This window comes from Macrobrachium nipponense, chromosome 12 (genome assembly GCF_015104395.2).
Source record: "Macrobrachium nipponense isolate FS-2020 chromosome 12, ASM1510439v2, whole genome shotgun sequence".
NCBI lineage: Eukaryota > Metazoa > Arthropoda > Malacostraca > Decapoda > Palaemonidae > Macrobrachium > Macrobrachium nipponense.
The window spans coordinates 84,244,651-84,263,982 of NC_087205.1; the positions used below are offsets into that span (position 1 = coordinate 84,244,651).

At 37.1% G+C, this 19,332-nt stretch overlaps 1 protein-coding gene across 1 annotated transcript in view; it reads left to right on the forward strand.

Annotated features, from left to right (window-relative positions):
- LOC135224863 (uncharacterized) overlaps positions 1-19,332 on the forward strand; it is a 275,908-nt gene that overhangs the window by 92,940 nt on the left and 163,636 nt on the right. The window contains 8 exon segments of the mRNA XM_064264188.1: positions 8,087-8,239; positions 8,242-8,281; positions 9,530-9,726; positions 10,014-10,125; positions 11,756-11,926; positions 14,119-14,371; positions 16,054-16,192; positions 16,832-17,007. Of these exon segments, the coding sequence (XP_064120258.1) occupies positions 8,087-8,239; positions 8,242-8,281; positions 9,530-9,726; positions 10,014-10,125; positions 11,756-11,926; positions 14,119-14,371; positions 16,054-16,192; positions 16,832-17,007 (1,241 nt within the window).

Genomic DNA, 19,332 nt, shown 5'->3' on the forward strand with positions numbered 1-19,332 from the left:
AATTCCACATAAAAAGTTCATGTAAAGTGTTCTCACAAAAGGTTTCATTAGTGGTCCATATCATGTTCGCCTACCAATTCGGTAGTCGCAAGTTCGATTCTCCACTCTGCCAACGTGGATTCAGAGGAATTTATTTCTGGTAATTAGAAATTCATTTCTCGATATAATGTGGTTCTGATAGCACAATAAGCTGTAGGTCCCCTTGCTAGGTAACCAATTGGTTCTTAGCCACGTAGAAATATCTAATCCTTCGGGCCAGCTTTAGGAGAGCTATTAATCAGCTGAGTGGTCTGGTTCAACTAAGATATACTTAAGTAGAAAATGTGGCTACTACCTTGTCTGTCTCCAGCGTCCTGACCACTTTTATGGGGAAACTGCTTTTTGTAAAAAAAACAAAAAAAACAAAAATCCGTTGACGTGCTTTCTTGATTCATTGTGTTACCCCCCTTCCTTACTTCTACCCCTACCCCAGCCCCTACCCTCATTCTTGTCTTCCCCTCCCCAAGCCGAGCTATCAATTTCCCCGAGCAAATATAAACGGAAATGAGAAGCATGACCTGATAAAATCACACACAACATATGGCAAGCAGTGAAAATTAAGCATACAGTACCTCCTCCTAGCTCCATTCCAGCTCCTGCCCCGAGCCAGCACAGAGAGAGAAGAGGAGCGAGCGAGAGAGAGAGAGAGAGAGAGAGAGAGAGAGAGAGAATTTCCAAAACAAAGGAGGACCTACCCTCTTATTAAGTGATGCTGTCCAGGGAAGACAATTATGTGGTCCAAGACAGTCCCACCCATTCCTCTCTCGCTCTCTCTTACTCTCTCTCTCTCTCTCTCGTTCTCTCTCTCTCTCCACACACATATATATGTATATAATAATTTATATAACATACATGCATATATGTGTGTGTGTTTGTATGTATGTATGCATATACATACGAACGCGCTCCCACACATTCACATACACATACAGAAACATACATACACACACGCACACACACACACACATATATATAATATATATATATATATATATATATATATATGTATGTATGTGTGTGTGTGTATGTGTGTGTGTTAAGTACGGTCTCCATGTATCTCACACACGGCCGCCCCTGCCTCTTGTTAGTAACCACCGAACGCCAAAACCAAAAGCCGCAATTTACGAAAATAGCAATTAACCGTAATCATTCACAGAAGTCCTCTGAAGACTTCTTGTGTCGAAAGGACGCAGCGTAGCACACAGGAAGTGGGCGACCTTGAGGAATACCGAAGTTCGTTTTCGGCAGCTGGTTGCTCTAGGGTGGGACGCAAAAAAGGATTCTATCGCTGGATATTTCCAAGCCCAAAATAGGATAGGAAAATCTCTGGAAAAAGTTCGTCTCTTTTTAGGGAACTGCCCGGTTAAATTATCCAGTTCATTCTGGATGTGATTGCTTTTTTCACACATACTTCGTACATGTCAGTTTACGCAAATAGAAGGTTTGCGTGGTGAATATATATATATATATATATATATATATATATATATATATATATCACATATGTATACGCGTGTGTGCGCGCAGTGTGTTGCTTCTCAATTGCAGTCATCCATAATTATTCATATTTCCTTTGTTTAATCGAATAAATGGATATGCGTTAATGTATTTGCAAACAGTTGCTTGATGCCTTAAAACATACTTTTATGAGTGATTATCAATTCCTCTGTTCATCCCTTCACTTAACCGAGACGTTTTTAGCAGAAATGATCTAGTTCAAAGCAGGCAAGCCTTGATGTCCTTCCCCCCTTCCCTGTACAGCCAGCGTCCTTTTAACCTTGAAAATGCGTCAAACGTCCTTCCTCTGCAGCATCCGAGAAGGCAGCCTAATATCTTGGAAATACCCCGGATGTTCCTGTGACGCAACCGTTACCGGTACGGGAGAAATGTCTGAGGACTTTGAGGGACGGAGTAGCGTTTTGTTATTTACTGCCATTAAGTGGTAGGGAGTGACTGCTGCAATCTTTTCTTAAGAACAGTGCTTCTTCATTTCTGTTTTCAGTGTAGATCGCACATTGCTGTTATTAATACCAAAGCACTATTACTACCCCTACTACATTAATGATAGTAATGATTATATTAATATACAGGTAGAGTGAATCGTCGCTAAGTGATGCCGGACTCCTCTCACGTTATGATTAAATGCTAATTATTATAGATATTAAATGAAAAAGTGAAGTGGAAAATTGATTTTGTGATAGATTCCATAAGAAACCTGCCATTGGAAAATATATGATAACCTTGCTATGAGTAGTAATAAGCAAGTACGAGTAGATAGTATAACTGTAAATGTAGGTATTGGCCAATTTCTCTTATTACCTACTTGGTCTTGGTATCTCCCTTTTTTGTTCAAGTGAAGTATTTCCTGTCGTCGGTAAGACCAAGAGGAATCATTTTTATTATATTTCGTTGTGAAGGTCCTCCTTACAAATATAACCACATAACGTTGGCGATAGTAAGTCCTGTTACATGATCTGCATTTCTCTGCAGATTATGAATAGGATTTTAATGGTTAAAAGTTTTATTGATGTTTTATTTTTTATTAATGTTCGTTACTGACTACGTATAATCACTCGTTTAACAAATGCTGCGGAGATATTATAATAAAAATTTCTCTTATTTATCATCTAAAGTTATAAAAATGACGAGTAAAACAAGTATCTTGAATCATGGTCAATTACTGTCGCCACGTAACGAGCTCGTTAAAGTTGCAAGACCTTGAGGGGATTACTCAGTGAATTTCTTCTCTGTTCGATTCTTGGAACTGGAAAGCATGAGGAACTCCATTCATTCTCCTCGCCCTGAAGTCCTTCACTTTACTTATTCGATGAATGATCGGGAGTTGCTCTGAAAACTTTTTTCCTTTGTTTTTATGCAAGGGAATAATAGTTCCTCTTTATGAGAGGGCATTTATTTGAAGACATCTTTCAGAGGGCAGGCGTGAGGTTAACAATTTACTTTATATGTGTCAGGGTTGCAGTACAAACGAACATGAAGACAGTTAAATAAATATTCACTCCTGACAGGAAATTCTTTTGTGACGGGGGTCAGTGCTCCATTAACCAGTCATGTTTTTTATGCAGGTGGCTGTTAAGCCCAGACAAACTACATTCCTTAAAATCTTTACATTTATAATATTCTTTTTCAGATCGGTGGATCAGATTTATTTATTCCTTAGCTGATGTTTATATTCTTGGAGAAGCTGTCTTTTATGAAACTTTCTCTCTAACATATTTTTAAAAGCAAACCACCCTTTTTCTAGACCCTGTCCTATTGATAGCATGATTATTTTCACTAGTATGAATGAAAATTACACTATTTTCCTGTGAATGTATACATCTATGGTTCCTTTTCAATGATTTTCGAGTTGCAGTAACATAAGATTGCCACATGACTTACATGGGGTTTGGTATACATAGCCTGTAGTATTGTGAGAGTTTTAAGAGGGCCTTTTAAAGGAAATGATAACTCTCAATTTCTGAAGATTGTGCATATCTTTGATGTTAATACATATGTTAGTGCAGGACGACGGTGTAACAGTTGGCAGTGTATTTATGATAATTTTTTTTTTCGACGACAGTGGATCTCTGCAATGGGCAATAAGAATCCCTTGTGTTTGACTATATTATATTAGGTCATCCACAGGTGTATATTTAATTTCAAGAAAGAGATCCTTGGGGCAGTCCTCAATGCTTAGTCCTTGTTTTAGGTTGTTACCTTTCACTTGCATTCGTAGCCCGTTGGACATACAGCGGTATGTTGTGGCCTCCCTTTAAGAATTAATAATAGTCTTAGACGCCTGGTAGCTTCAACAGGTGCGAAGATTCCGTAGATAATACTCAAGACCTGCTTTTGTATCCCATTCAAGGAAGAGCCAACGAAAAACGTCTACTACTCACGAAAACTAGATTTAGGAGTTGAACAAAAGTCTCCGTGAGAGTGTGTGTGTGGAGTCTTGTGGATACATGAGCTTGTGAGAAACGACAAACAGACAAACGTACAGGTGGAGAAACAAATCCACAGTTGTGTATGGGTACAAATATGCTTTGAAATTAATCTGTACAAAGATTTGGGAATCTGTTCTATTCCCCTTAAGATTGAAACTGGGAATCGAACTGATTCCAGAAAGTTCTCTGTATAAATTTATTTTAAAATATAATTGTGGAATTACTTCTCCATTTCAAGACTCATGCCATGAGTAATTTTTAAACATGCAGGTGCTGTAAAATCGAGGTGTAAATTAGGAATAAGCGTGATATGAATAAAAGTGGAGATAAGAAAAGGCAAAAAGTAGACATGAAAGATAAATATAGGGCAAGGCATGGGTTATTTGCCACACCTTGGCCATATACGTATGTCATAGCAATATCGTTTAGCGCGGAATGATTTAGCTTCATATTTGATGATAGCATTTCCTGCAGCCATACCAAAATTTTGAGTGATATTTCCCATTAGATTCATATTTGCATTCTTTTACACATTTTTCAATCGATTTTTTGTATTGGTCAGACTGGAAAATTATTGGAAAAGAGAACAGAACAGCGCAAAATATGTATATGATATGCATAAAAGTTTTATAAGATATGCAATTTTCGTCCATATCAGTGAGAACAATCGTGCTATTATTTTGACAGTTACTAAAAGATTGAGATATTCTATATGAATGTTTGAAATAAATATATTCGAATCCGGGTTTGTAAAAGACAGATTTTGAAACAATGTGAAAATCTGCCTAGGAATGTCTAAGTTGATCCCATTATTTCAAGAGAAATATGGAAAATGTATAGTCTTTTAAGGAAAGTGGCTTTTCTCTGGCACCAACAAGATATAGAGCGCTGACCTCATTCACAATAAAGGAGACTGCTTTCCTTTTTCTGTTAAAGAAATTATTGGGTGGCTTTTTGTCTGTCCTTCCGCCTTCAGATCTTAAAAGCTACTGAGACTAGAGGGCTGCAATTTGTTTTGTTGATCATCCACCCTGTAGTCATCAAACATACCAAATTGCAGCCCTCTGGCCTCTGTGGTTTTTATTCTATTGAAGGTTAAAGTTAGCCATGATCGTGCGTCTGGCACCGCTGATTCCAATTCCGGAGTCATCGTCGACGCACCTTCACCTGACCGCATCTGAGGAGTAACAGCGCTACCCGGTCGTCGTCCCTCGTCCCTGAGAGTTTCATACTGCAGCACTTCGAGAGTTTCATACAGCATTATACGCTTATTAATTTTTTTCTTGTTTCTTTTAGTTGCGGATTTTTTTTTTAATACCGTCAGTATGTTTTTTGTACTGTAACCCCAGCATATAATTTAGATTTCTACCATCATGTTATGAAAGAGCTTAATCTCAAACAACAACAACTACCATCATGTATCAGTCTTCTTGAAGATGCCTCAAAAGACTAAAGATTAGTCGGGATCGCTAACCAGCGTTTAATTTTTTCACTGTGGTTTTTCCATTTGGGGAATTTACTGGCCACGAAAATCTATTGAGATGATTCAGTACATCCATTCTTATTACGCGAAGTAATTCGAGAAACTTAACTAACTTTCAGAACCGAGGCCACTCAAAGGATTGAGTTTCTCAATTCGGTGGTTGTAGCTATAGTCGTTTTGGTCAATCGCTGTGATTTAAAGGTTAATAATGAATGTCAGCCACAATAATTCAATAGATTCTCTCTGGGGGGTTGGGGGGGTGGGGGGCGGGCGGCCGAGGATGAAAAGACTCTTGGTAATAGCTACTACTGAAAGACTTTAACCTTTCATTACACACTGACCGAAAAGATTTCTTCCCTTTAGGTGTTTCGATTAAAGACTCATTCGGCTATCGCTGTGAATCAGCAAATCCCCATTTGTCAACCTCAGTGATTCAGATGATTGATTCTTTTCCGCCATGACGTCAAAAGTTTACTTTATTTTTTATTAACCTGACATTCCTGAAGGCTAGTCATCGCATCATCACCTTCCTCTTATTCTCTTCCACATCGGATGATTGGTGAGGTCGAGTTAGCAAGGCCCACTTGGCATCTCCAACATACTCCAGCATATGGCTTCGAGTACCTCCTGTGACCACATATGTCGTTAGGAGGCCTTCTGGCAGCTCGGGTACTTGTGGCCTCGAAGGGCGGAGACACCGAAGTGTTGACACGAGAGTTTTCTTTAGTTTTTAAACGCCGGCTCAGCCCCTTCGTTTCAAACATCTGTCGGGACGTCAAAGCGTATCCTTCGCTTTATCAGTCGTTAGAGTTTAGATAACTGTACCTCGGCTCCTCCGGAGGGCATTTCTTGCAAGAATTATTGAAGGCCGGAATGTTATCAGGAACTTGTAGTCTGTAATATTGGTCGTACACTCGCGACCGCGCACCAAACACAAACACGTACACAAATATGTGTTCATATATATATTATATATATACATACATACATACATATATACATGTGGCTTTGTCTGTGTGCATGCGCGCGTAAGTGCGTGACAAATATTATTCACAAGCTGTTGATAGCTTTCATCTTATTAATATAATGTTTTTTTATATAGTACGTATTATATATATATATATATATATATATATATATATATATATACCGTACTATATATAAGAAAACATATATAATAAAAGACTGAAAAGTATCAGCAACATATAGATTATACTGGTCATGCACTCGTGCGTTTCTGCACACACAACACACACACACACACACACACACACACACACTTACATATATATATATATATTATATATATATGTGTGTGTGTGATTGTGTGTGTGTGTGTGTGTGTATGTGTATGTATGAATGTGTGTGTGTGTAGACGAACATGAAACATTGCTTATATATGTATGCTTCAAAATTACTCCCCTTTAAAGTAAGCGTTGCTCTTTATGTATGTTGATGAGGGCGAAAGGTGTGATCAGTCATCCCTCAGACTCTTGCCGTAGGCACGTTTCCATTATATTTGTGTATGGAAGGTTCCCACGCTCTTACTCTCTTGAAGGCAACGGATAGACCTTTATGGTTTCTCTGAAAACTCCGTGACCTCTATGAAAACGACTTTTAAAGGTCGCTGCGCTACTTACTTACAAATATAACTTCTTCTTTTTTTGCGCCGGAAAAGCTACATCAAAATGTTTATGATGAGAATGGAAAGTCACGGAAAATTATATATTTAGATAATAATAAGATATCAGGGGCTTGGGGTTGTCCTTTTTTTAACTGTTAGGCGATTAGTACATGATAGTGTCAGCTGGGCTCCTGTTGGCACCAGAAGAGCTGGAAGACCCAAATCCTATTGAATGAGACCTACTAATATAAGAGGAGAGGTGAGAGTTGAGTAGATTTGTGGAGGTAAAAGAAAATGAAAGATATTAGTTACGCAATTTCAAAGACCCTTTACGTCGCACGGAGGAATAGAAGATGATGAATAAATCAGTTGAAAAAAGTTCGTTCCTATAATTCTCCTATTAATTACTTAAACGTTCGTTCCTATCGTTCTCATAATAATTACCTGAACCTTGACTCTGCAAATTCTGTGTCTGACGTTAATGTCAAGATAATCATCATGATCGTTACCTCCTCCCCTCTGTCTCAGAATTTCCGGAATGCATTACACTCCTTCGTGGCTCTTTTGGCAAAGCTTGTGATTTACTCTGAGCCTGCAAAGAGGCTCGCCTATAAAACAGGGACTTTTGTTAGCTTCTCTGAGAAGCATCAGTGTCCCAAGAAACATCATGGACCAAAGATAGCCTCTATTAATCAGGTTAATCTGTGATTATTCAGAGTTAAAGATGAATTTTCCAAAACTAAATTAAATCAATTTGATTAATAGAGGGGGAATCCGGAGGGAATTTACGTTTATTATAAATATATATATAAATATACATATGTGTATTTGTTTATTTATTTATTTATGTGTGTGTGTGTGCTTAAAATTCCATGTGTGCATTCATGTAAACGCTCCATACAACTAAATGATGAAAATTTAAAAATTAAGATGCTAGCGAGAAATACTCCGAAGTAACTCCATTCACAATCTTCCTAATATTTTCTTCTCCAGAGCATGAACTTCCCCGCCTCGGTGGTGGGGCAGTTCCCCTCCTGCACCAAGTCGGTCACCATCAGGCTGGAGGGCACCGTCATCCTGCTGAAGCAGGAGCGGGAGGTGACAGTCAACGGCGTCGAGCTGCAGGAACTTCCCACCTGGATCCGTGGGGAGTTTACATCAAGAAGGTCTCCAGTCTGTTCATTATGGGTGCGTTCCTTTCCTTTCTTTTCCTTTCCCTTTCTATCCGTTGTTTTCTTCTAAAAGATTTAGTCGATTTTTAAAAGAAAGTTTACTCCTTATCGCTTTACCTGGATACATTTTATTCTCATTGGATTTTCCTGCTATTGTTTATCTTTATAATTATTTTTTTTTTCTTCTTTCCTACGTTCCACCGGTGGTGAAACGCCCATTTCCTGCGGCATTGTTTTAAATTAATTGTATTTGTGTTTCTTCAGTCTCCGTATTCATCTTTATCTAGCCAGGGAGCAAGGCGCGTGGCCGATTCCGGCAGTAAAAACAGAATTATCAGGGGACATAATATACTTAATATTATCTTACACGTCGGAATTCCCAGGAACCACTGGAGGCAGAAAGTTATATTTCTTTGTTCATCTGATCTCGTGTTCCGGTAACACGCGCAGTTTAACATCTAATCTATTTGCTGTACAAATTACAATGCAAGGAACTTTGTCCACGTATACCCGACTTCATACGAATAAGGAGGTAAATTCTTTGTCAGGGTGATTCCCGCGTAGATATCATGATGTCACAGTGGGAAGACCAGTGTTATTACTAGGTGAATCAAGTCTCTCTCTCTCTCTCTCTCTCTCTCTCTCTCTCTCTCAGAGCTGAAGCCAGCCTTGCATAGTAATAAACCTTCAGCGTTTTCTTATTACAGAACGACTGTCGTTAATCATAATAAAATTAAACTTAGATTACGGTCACTTTGTTAGTCCATTGATTACTTCAGTTCCTTTTCTTTACGTCGCATTGCCATTTGAGTCCGTTTCTCGTAATTTTACATTTGTCGTTTCTAGGAAGACGTTTCAGGAGTAACTTTTCTAGTTGGTAATTCCCTTCTAAACATACACAAACTCTCTCCTCTCTCTCTCTCTCTCTCTCTCGTCTCCTCTCTCTCCTCAAGTCTTTCTCTCTCTCTCTCTCTCTCTGTATATATATATATATATATATATATATATATATATATATATATATATATATATATATTATATATATATATATTATATATATATATATATATATATATATATATATATACACATGTATGTGCAAATGGAAGTCTGCCTCATCTCGGTAATATGAGCAGACTTAGTATTCTTATATTACTGAGATGGGCCGATTAACCCAATAAACATTTTGTTGTTTATCGGCTAACCGTTTTCTGGTAGAAAAATGACAATTTATTGATACATCACCTCTATTCCTTTCAAACAGTGGAATTACAAAACGGTCTGAACGTGTGGTGGGATGGTCAGACGAGAGTCTACGTCGACGCTCCAGCCGAGTTCCGAGGCCTGACTGGTGGTCTGTGCGGTACGTTCACAGATAACCAAAGGGATGACTTCTTAACTCCCGAAGGAGACGTCGAGCAGAATGCCGTGGCGTTTGCTAACAAATGGAAGACGTCCGAGGTGGGTGAACACTTTTTCAGTACTGAAGATCTGATCAGCTGTGTGGGATTCTAACTTCTCACGTATGGCAATTTGGAATCAGTAAATATGCTGTTTTTGCCTTGTAATTTATAGTGATTTTGGTTTACTCTTAAAGTACGTCTTCAAATATGCTTTTTGTTTTCCTTCATAACAAGTAGCGTCTTTGAACAATCGAGTGCATCCAAATTTTGAGTATGATGTTTGGTTAACCTATTTTTTTTTTTAAACTAACCAAAAGACATTAATGTATTTTTTCACGCCTGCAGAAATGCCCAGACCAGCCAATAACTGAAGAAACCCGCCCCTGCGACCGCCATGTTCAGAACAAGGCTGTTGCTGAAAAGTATTGCGCTCGACTCAAGTCCAGCCTCTTTGCAAGTAAGATTTTTCTCTTTTTTTTTCACTTGGGATGAAAGTATTACCTTGGGAGAGAGGAGACCATTGTTAAGTCGGTCGCTTTTGTACGCTAGATGATTTTGAGTCTTCATTGGTTTATTTTTCTGACAGGAGACATGACGTTAAACATTTGGTTCTAAGTTAGTAGTATACTTTTACGCTTTTGAAATGTGAACCAATTAATCAATGGATGGATGATTTTTGCTTCAAAAATCATTTAGAAACTTGATACATTTTTTTTTTATACATTTTTGTTTGGGAGTTTTACCCTTTCTTTAGTGACTAATTTTTATTTCAAAAATCAATTTAGAAAATCGCCTAAATTTTTAGTAGATTGATTAATGTAACATGAAAAGTAATAAAAAATATTTAAATTTTGCCACTTACTTTGGTGGCTGTTTTCTGTTTCAATTATTCATTATAAAAATTTTCTAAATAATAGTTCAAAAAATGAAACAGAAAAAAGCTCTAAAAATAAGTAATTTTAAATGCAATATCATTGGGCTTATTGGCTCCCTTTTTGGGAGTTTGGCCCTCTTATTTGGTGACATAGTGAAAAATATTGTATTTAAATTGAAAGATAAAAAATCGTTTTCTTCGCCCACCCCATTTTTCAGGCTATTCTTATATTTATTTTTAATACAAAAATCGCCAAAATAAAGGAGGTAAAAACTCTCAAAAATATTATACGTATCATGCAAAAATTTATATATTTCTTAAATGATTCTGTTACATTTATTGCCCGAATTTCAGGTGTTTTTTGAAATAATTTTCGAAATAAAAATCAGTCATAAAAAAATCAGGCAAAATATAAAAATATTAGATTCAAACTGCTTTTAATTTGAAGTTCATTGTCCTAATTTTAGTCAATTTTCTAAATGATTTTTGAAGCAAAAATCATCCATCACAAAGAGGAATGAATTTCAAATAGACATGTTAAAATAATTATTTAATTTTTGGATTGTACACTCATTTTTATGACTGATTTTTTTTATATATAATTATAAAAATCGCCTAAAAATTGGACAAGAAATATAGCATAAAAGTTTTAATAAATATTCCAGTTTTTGCACAATATTTTTAGGTTTTTGTCTTTTTGTTTCAAAAATCATCATAAAAATGCTAAAAACAAAATTGAACTGAAAAAAGCTTAAAATATATATAAATTTAAATGAAATATTTAACGCATTTTAGTCCTCCTTTAGATGTGTTATTTTGTGTCAAAAATCTTTTAAAAAACGACATACATTTGAAAAAAAAGTTTCAATTTTAGTATACAATTTTTGAGTTTGTTTTCATCTTTTGACGCAAGGTTTTTGTGTCAAGAATCATTATAAAAATCACCTAAAAAAGAGGAAAAAAATAAGTTTATGATAATTTTGCATTCGATTTAATTCTGACTTCTGTTTCTATAATCATTTCGAAAATTACCTAAATCAGGACAATAAATATAAAATAAAAGAACGGTTAAAAAAAATAATTGTGAACTAAAGTTTTTGGGAGTTTTTCATCCCATTTTGATAACTAATTATGAAAATCGCATAGAAATAAACCTAGTTAAAAGTTGTCGTTCTTTCTTCATAATGTTAACTGAAAAGATCTTCATTCACAGGCTGTCACTTGGAGGTGGATGTGGAACCTTACCATCGCGACTGTCTCTACGACATGTGCTCCTGCGAGACGAAACTTGACGGCTGTTTGTGCCCCATTTTGGCCGCCTACAGCAAAGAGTGCGCGCGGAAGGGCATCATCGTCGACTGGCGAGCCGAAGTGCGCGAATGTGGTAAGTGAAAAGGGGATTTTCTCCGATTTTCAGAGACCGAGATAGGCTTGGGAGGGCGAGTCAAGATGGCTCAGTGGAAAGAAAACGTGTCTATGGGTGTCTTTTATTTGATGCGATGAAAAAACTCTCTTGAAAAAGTTTGACAAGTAAAGAACAAAGACAGTCAATTCCCCGTTGTTTGACCTTACACACCAATTACCGTAATATCGACAGAAAGCAGTTGTCCGCAACATCAATAAATGCAAGAAGCGCCTTAGTGGCGTGTTCGGTATGGTGTTGCTATGCCACCTCGTTGGCCGCGAGTTCGAATCTTGGGCGTTCCACTGAGGGGTGAGAGATGTGTATTTCTGGTGATAGAAGTTCACTCTCGACGTGGTTCGGAAGTCACGTAAAGACGTTGGTCCCTTTGTTGAATAACCACTGGTTCCATGCAACGTGAAAAACACCATGCAAACAAACAAATATAAACAAACAAAAATACAAGAACTAACCGACAAACAAACTGAAATGAGCAGAATTCCTCAGGAGACTACTCACCACAGTGGCTCGTGTGCGGTCTTCCATACAAACACAGGCCTTTCACTTTAGGCCGCATGAAAAAAAATATATTATTATAGTCACCAAGAAGTGTCGTGTGTATTAAGGCTGGGGGAAAATTACGAGTTGCAAATGGCTTGGCAATTTGGCGATGACTGTTATTACTTTTACTATTTCTTTGCCAGTGAGTAAAATATGCTCGTTGTTTCTGTTATTTCCAGGTCATCCCAACAACATTTATTATTATTATTATTATTATTATTATTATTATTATTATTATTATTATTATTATTATTATTACGTTGTCGTTGCCACGCCAACGTATCAGTGACACTGACCTTCAACAAAATTTTAAACTGTTTTTAACCTGTTTTTTTATTCATAAATCAGCAAATCTGATTGTCAATAACCAAGGGCTATATTCAGAGGTTATCTATGTGACCTTTAGAAAACTGGAAAGAAACCAAACAGACCTTGAGTCTAGAACAAATCAATACCCAACTTGACGCACTGTTTATCTATTGTATCTATTATCTGCCAGAGAATGCTTTTTTTTTTTTTTGTACAGTTTTACTTGTACTGTAAATAATGACAGCTTTGCCATCCCATTATTTAAAGAATGTTCTTCGTAATCATAAACTTTTAGTGTTCCGTGATCGTCCTTGGTGGTCATCAAAATGCGCTTAGTAATGTTATTTATGATTCAGGATACTAGTTGCTATAGAATATTTACAACTTATAATGAATCCCCAGAATACTAGTTGCTATACAATATTTATAACTTATAATGAATCCCCAGAATACTAGTTGCTATACAATATTTATAACTTAATGAATCCCTTAAGATGAAAATTCTTCCTTAAAGCTGTAGTTCGAATAACAGTCAACTTGATTTTTAAATTTAAGTTCCAGTACTGAAATTCATTGAGTGAAACTTATGATGAGAAAATTGGGGTGAAATAGGAACACTTTACGCTTGCGAAAATGTCCGTATAGCATTGTTCCGTAAGTATTACGAAAGACAAGACTACAAGGCATTCGAGAGGTTTTCTGAGTTAAGAGGCAATTTTATGTGGATGTTTTTATAATTAGAAGGAAATTTCCCGCTACAACCTATATAAAATTCAGTGTTTTTTTTCTTGTAAACCATGAATGAATTTTCCAGTACTTAACCTAGAGGTTTATTAGTTGAATTAACTATGGGGTAAATTTGAGTTTTTAGTTCGTAGTAAACAAAGAATTTGTCCAGTTGCTAAGGCTAACGCAAAGATATTTGACAATAACAGTGAGCAGAGACAGACAGACAGACAGACAGGCAGACAGAGAGAGAGAGAGAGAGAGAGAGAGAGAGAGAGAGAGAGAGAGAGAGAGAGAGAGAGCAGCAGCAGCAGCAGCAGTGTATAATTTTTATGGAGGCTAACATAGCACAGACTGGAGGAGAGGGAGAATACAATGTGTTCAGTGTGCAGTACATAAAAGCATTCAGAGAATGAGAGATAGATTGTTGGGTTGATTATGGCGGCTGGGGAACTATTAGCAGTTTATCCTTATCCATTTAAAAAGCTATAGTTGTCAGTTTCGGTATCCCCGCATCAGTGAATCGAAACCCGAATCAGCCTGAAGAGCCATCACTCAGAATTAACACCTCATTCCAGGAATCCACTGCACGGGCGGGCAGAAATACCAGGTGTGTGGCAACAGCTGTGCCCACACCTGCATGGATTTGGCCATGAACCCCGACTGCAAGAGGAAATGCGTCGAAGGATGCAACTGTCTCGAAGGATTCACCCTGGACAACTCGGGCATCTGCGTTCCGGTGACCGAGTGTCCCTGCATTCACGAGGCCAAGGAATACAAACCAGGTTACGAGATGTTGCAGGAGCAGCCTGATGGATCCATGATGATGTGGTACGTTTTCATACAAGAGATTTGTTTTTAATAATCTCTTCGCACATTTCAGCCACGTCATCGCTAGATAATTCTCTGTTTTCTCAGTCTTTTGAAAACTTTGTACTGATTCTTGGGGTCGAAAGTTCCGTGACTCCTCTCGCATTCTACCCATACGAACCATCTGCCTCTGTTCTTCCACCACCAATGTTTTTATCACTGCTCTTTCTTTCTTGCGTCCATTTACCTTCTTAACCCTTTTCTCCTCGTGCAAACACCTAATTCTGTTGATATTTCCTGCATTTTCTCTTTATTATCAACAGTCAGTGTATAATCAGCAAACTTCAACCGTTCCACACTATTTGCCAACAACAACTTTGCACCTACGTGGAATGTCCTTCCTTCAAATTTTGTAGTTTTCCACAAAGATTCCATACAACCATTCAGATGTAACACGCCCATGTCTCTGACCTCTTGTTCCACTATACCATTCACTCTCTTTTGCACATTCGAGTACATGTTCTCATATCCTGTAGAATTTTGAGTCACTCTTAACCTATCCCTCCATGCATCCTCCATCTTCCACATAGCCTTCATCGATTCATTCATAAGCTTTTTTTCTAGGTATATATGTACCCGCCTTGTACAGCTGTTTTTTTTTCTCTCTCTCTCTCTTAACTTTTAAACTTCTTAAGTAGCTGTTCTATAACAAACACTTTATACACACACCCTCTTCACCTGTCAGTCCTTCTGGCACCTGACTTTCTTAATCAAATCCTACTTTACAGCTCTCCAGATATATAGATTTTTTCCCCTGTAATACCCGCAGTCTCACCTCTGTCACATTTACATGTTCTTTTTCTAGACATACCGTATACTACACCTTGGTCAGCCACCAGATTACTCTCACCATCATACTGTAGTGTCTTTCCTTACTTCAGAGTCTTAATTACCATCATTATATCAGTCACATCCGTTAACGTTCTCAAACTTAAACTCTTTCCACTCTTGGATTTATAACTCTCCTTGCTTTCGTCATAAAATGTTTTCATTGTTCGCAAGAAGTACCTTTTTCCCAATAAATCCTCAGCATCCTTCTATCCTGCCTCCCATCTATCCTCCACTTTTAAGTGAATCTTCAAAATACTCTTTCCATTGGCTTAGGATCCCATTAATTTCAGACAATGCCCTTTCATTTACATCATTTTACGGCGATCTTAGTGAAAGTATTGTGACTTGTCCTTCAGTCAATATTGATTTTACCGTAAAGTTTCACAGAATAATTTTGTATTTACCTTCAAATAGAGCGGGGTAATAGAAAAAGTGTATCGGCTATTAGATATGTCTTGTGTTATTTGCTTGCACTTAATTATTGACGGAGCCTCCCAAAATGAGAGAGAAAGAGACGGTGGGAATGTCAAGCCTTAAATATAGCCTAGCAGTATCACGCCAAACGCCTGACTGCAAGTCACTGCAATGTGGCCCTCATCAGTTTTCACTCAAAGAAATTTTCCAAAAATTAACTGCTCGGAAAATTCCCACGCTCTCGGTTTCTCTCGTCTGTCTCGTTCTCGGAGAAAAATGAGAGAGCTGATCTGATTATGTCGAAGAAAACGAAATGGTTAGAAGTGGGGAGATGTTTTCCATTCGGAATCCGGATTAATCTGCTCTTTTTAATACTCTTTATGATTTTTTTTCTTTAGCGAGTGTTTCAACGCTGGTTGGAACTGCTGGGAACCGACTGGCAACGATTCTCTGCGGGCGATGCCTCAAATTACCTGTGCTGATGAACAACACTTGGTGTACACTGACTGTATGCCCGATGAGGAATTTACCTGTCAGGTGAGTAAAGGACGTGGAATATATATATATATATATATATAATATATATATATATATATTATATATATATATATCTATGTATGTATGTATATATAATGTCATTATTTATGTAAATAGAATCGAATGCGAGTTTCCCTTCAATGGTAAGGTGCCCTTTGGTATTCCTCCATCACGCTGATTGACAAGAATTTTAGTGAAGAATTAAGTTTTCAAAAAAAAATTACCAACGATCCCAAATAGGCTACTAATTTAGGCAAGAATAGTTGAGATTGAGATCATGGTCATTTTTGTTGCTGCTAATGTTGAGGTTAAGTTTATGTCTCTCAGACACTAAAAGATTAAGTAATTTGTGACATATTGCATGTCATTTTGTTGTATTATATTATTTCCAGCTAATTCATTCTGTGACTGAATCAAATCTCGCGTTAACAGCTCACCTTGATCTTCAGAAACTAAGTTTCTAATTTCGACAGTTTATGGCTTGATGAAATCCATTTTTCATTCAGTGCGTCACTTAATGAATACTCACGCAGAACCTTGTGATCTGTCAAACGTAGTGGCGATCTCCTCTCGAACGCTACTTCAATTTCACGGCAAATTTCCTCCACAACTATTTTTTCTCAAACTTTCCCCTAACAGACGATGCATCTTCGAGCTCCCGCGGTTGACCTGTGCAGGGCTGGATGCATATGCGAACAGGGATACGTACGAGACAGGGATACAGGGGAATGTATCCGGCACAGTCAGTGCCCGTGCCACCACGGTGGGAGGTCGTACCAAGAAGGGGAAACCATCACCGAAGAGTGTAACACCTGGTAAGATTCTACTAATCAGGGGACCTGATACATTTTAACTTGACATAAGTCGCTTCCTTATTACCCCCCGACAACGAGGTCATGTTTTTGTTTCGGTTTCTTTGTTTTCAGAATTACACAAAACGGTGTTTCGAATCAGGGACGTGCCCTCTTTCTTCTTCTTAGCTAAGGTGCCACTCTTGTCGGAAATAATATTAATTTAAGGTTTGCTGATTAAGAAAATTTTTTTTCCAATAGGGTTAAGTTTTTATTCGTAATAATGTCTTGAAATTCTTACAATGGAAACAGGTCGTGTTGTAAAGGATGAATGTTAATGAATCTGCTTTCTGTAATAAAAAATACTGAATTTAATGGGTTTTAAGAATATCACTATCTTTCAATAGTTCTTTATATATATATATATATATATATATATATATATATATATATATATACATATATATATATATACATATATATATATATACATATATATATATACATATATATATATATATATATATATATATATATATATATATATATATTATATAATTATAGCATATAAAACATGGCAAATTTCATTTTGAACAACTAAAGGAATGCCCTTTTCTCCACTTAACTCCCTGCCTTTCTGAAAGTCTGTGCACGCCCCTGTTTCGAAAATTTGACCGAAGTTAGGCCTCGTTGCTGACAGAGGTGATTAGGTTCTGAGAGAAAGTGGAATGTAACGTCCTGGAGGAGGAACCCTTCTGGGGGAACGGGCTGCTTAGCCTTGACTTATGTTTACGACCTTAAAACGTTATTGTTATTGTTCATAATCACCTCCACCCATCAATTTGTACGAAAGTAATGTGGCCCAGTGGAATGTTGTAGTAGAGTTTATTAAGTTTTTAAATGAATCCCTTCGCAGATCCGACTTTTTCTCGGGTGGGAGCGAGGGGGCGGTTGCTGAAGATTTAATATTCCTATTCTGAATAATGACAGATGGCTTGTTGCATGCTATCTGTTTGCTGTCAGAAACGGTTCGTTCATGATATACTATTTTCCTATCATTAATAATCTGTACTCGTCATTTTTATAACCGATCATGATGAGGTCAAGACGAAGACTGGAACCACATTTCGTACAGTATCTAAACCGAGGCAGAAAAAAATGAAAGAAAGTACTAATTGTGGGTTCTCCCCTCGTAAATCAAATCTTTAAATTATCTGTAAAAAAATTATAGGGAAATGGATGTACGCTATTGCCTTCGTGTGCAAATCCTGAACACTCAAAATATGAAAAATAAGTTCCCCTGTATACTGTATTCATTTGTATTTTAGAAAAAGCGGTTTTGTGTTTATACGAACCTAATGCAATGTGGCCGAATGAATTTACCCCAATGTTAAAATAGATAGATTAGTTTTACATTTATAGAAAGGCGTGTTCTTTTAGTCATTTCGTCAGTCAGTACTTGAGAGTTAGGAGTATTGGTCGATGCTGTCGTGGTTTCTTCAGTAATATGTGTAATCTAAAATAATCTTTCTTATATTAACCTGTGCTAAATAATCTTTCTTATGGAAACCTGTGCTTTTGGAGTTACTCATATATATATATATATATATATATATATATATAATATATATATATATGTGTGTGTGTGTGTGTGTGTGTGTGTGTGTCTGCGTGTGTGTGTGACATGTCATGATTCAACCCTTCTTGTCACTTCCTCCTCCGCTTCCCATTCCTCATGTGATCCTGTGAGTATATCTGAATGATTTCGTGACTTGATTAAATTCATTGCTTCCAGAACGCGATTGTTCATCTCCTCTCTATCTCTGCTCATTCAATTCTTGAATTCAGCCCTTAAATGAACTCCTCCTACTAAGAATCAGTTTTGGTATGATTATTATTATTATTATTAAGAAGATGAACCCTATTCATATGGATAAAGCTCCCATTAACTTGAATTCAAGCTTCCAAAGAAGACGGTGTTCATTAGAAAGAGGGTAATGGGAAATACAGAAAGAAGGCATTACTTAGTAAAAAAGAAAAAATAAAGTAACAAATATATTAAATAAATGGATTGAAGTAAATTGTAAAAATGCAAGGAGAATTGTATCATCACTTTGCACGCATTGGTAAGTCTGCGTCTTGGAAATTGGGTGTATTGTTCACAATTTAGAAAATATTCATGCCTGCGTTTACAAGAACGGGCAAAGATCCAGTTGTTTCTTAAGGGATTTATACTAACTTACAGAATTACTGTTTCGAAGCCGTAACTTCCTTTCATAGACCCTGTGCGAGGGGCGCCAACTTTTGTCTCTCTCCTGATAGGATTGAATTTAAGGCTCTCTCTCTCTC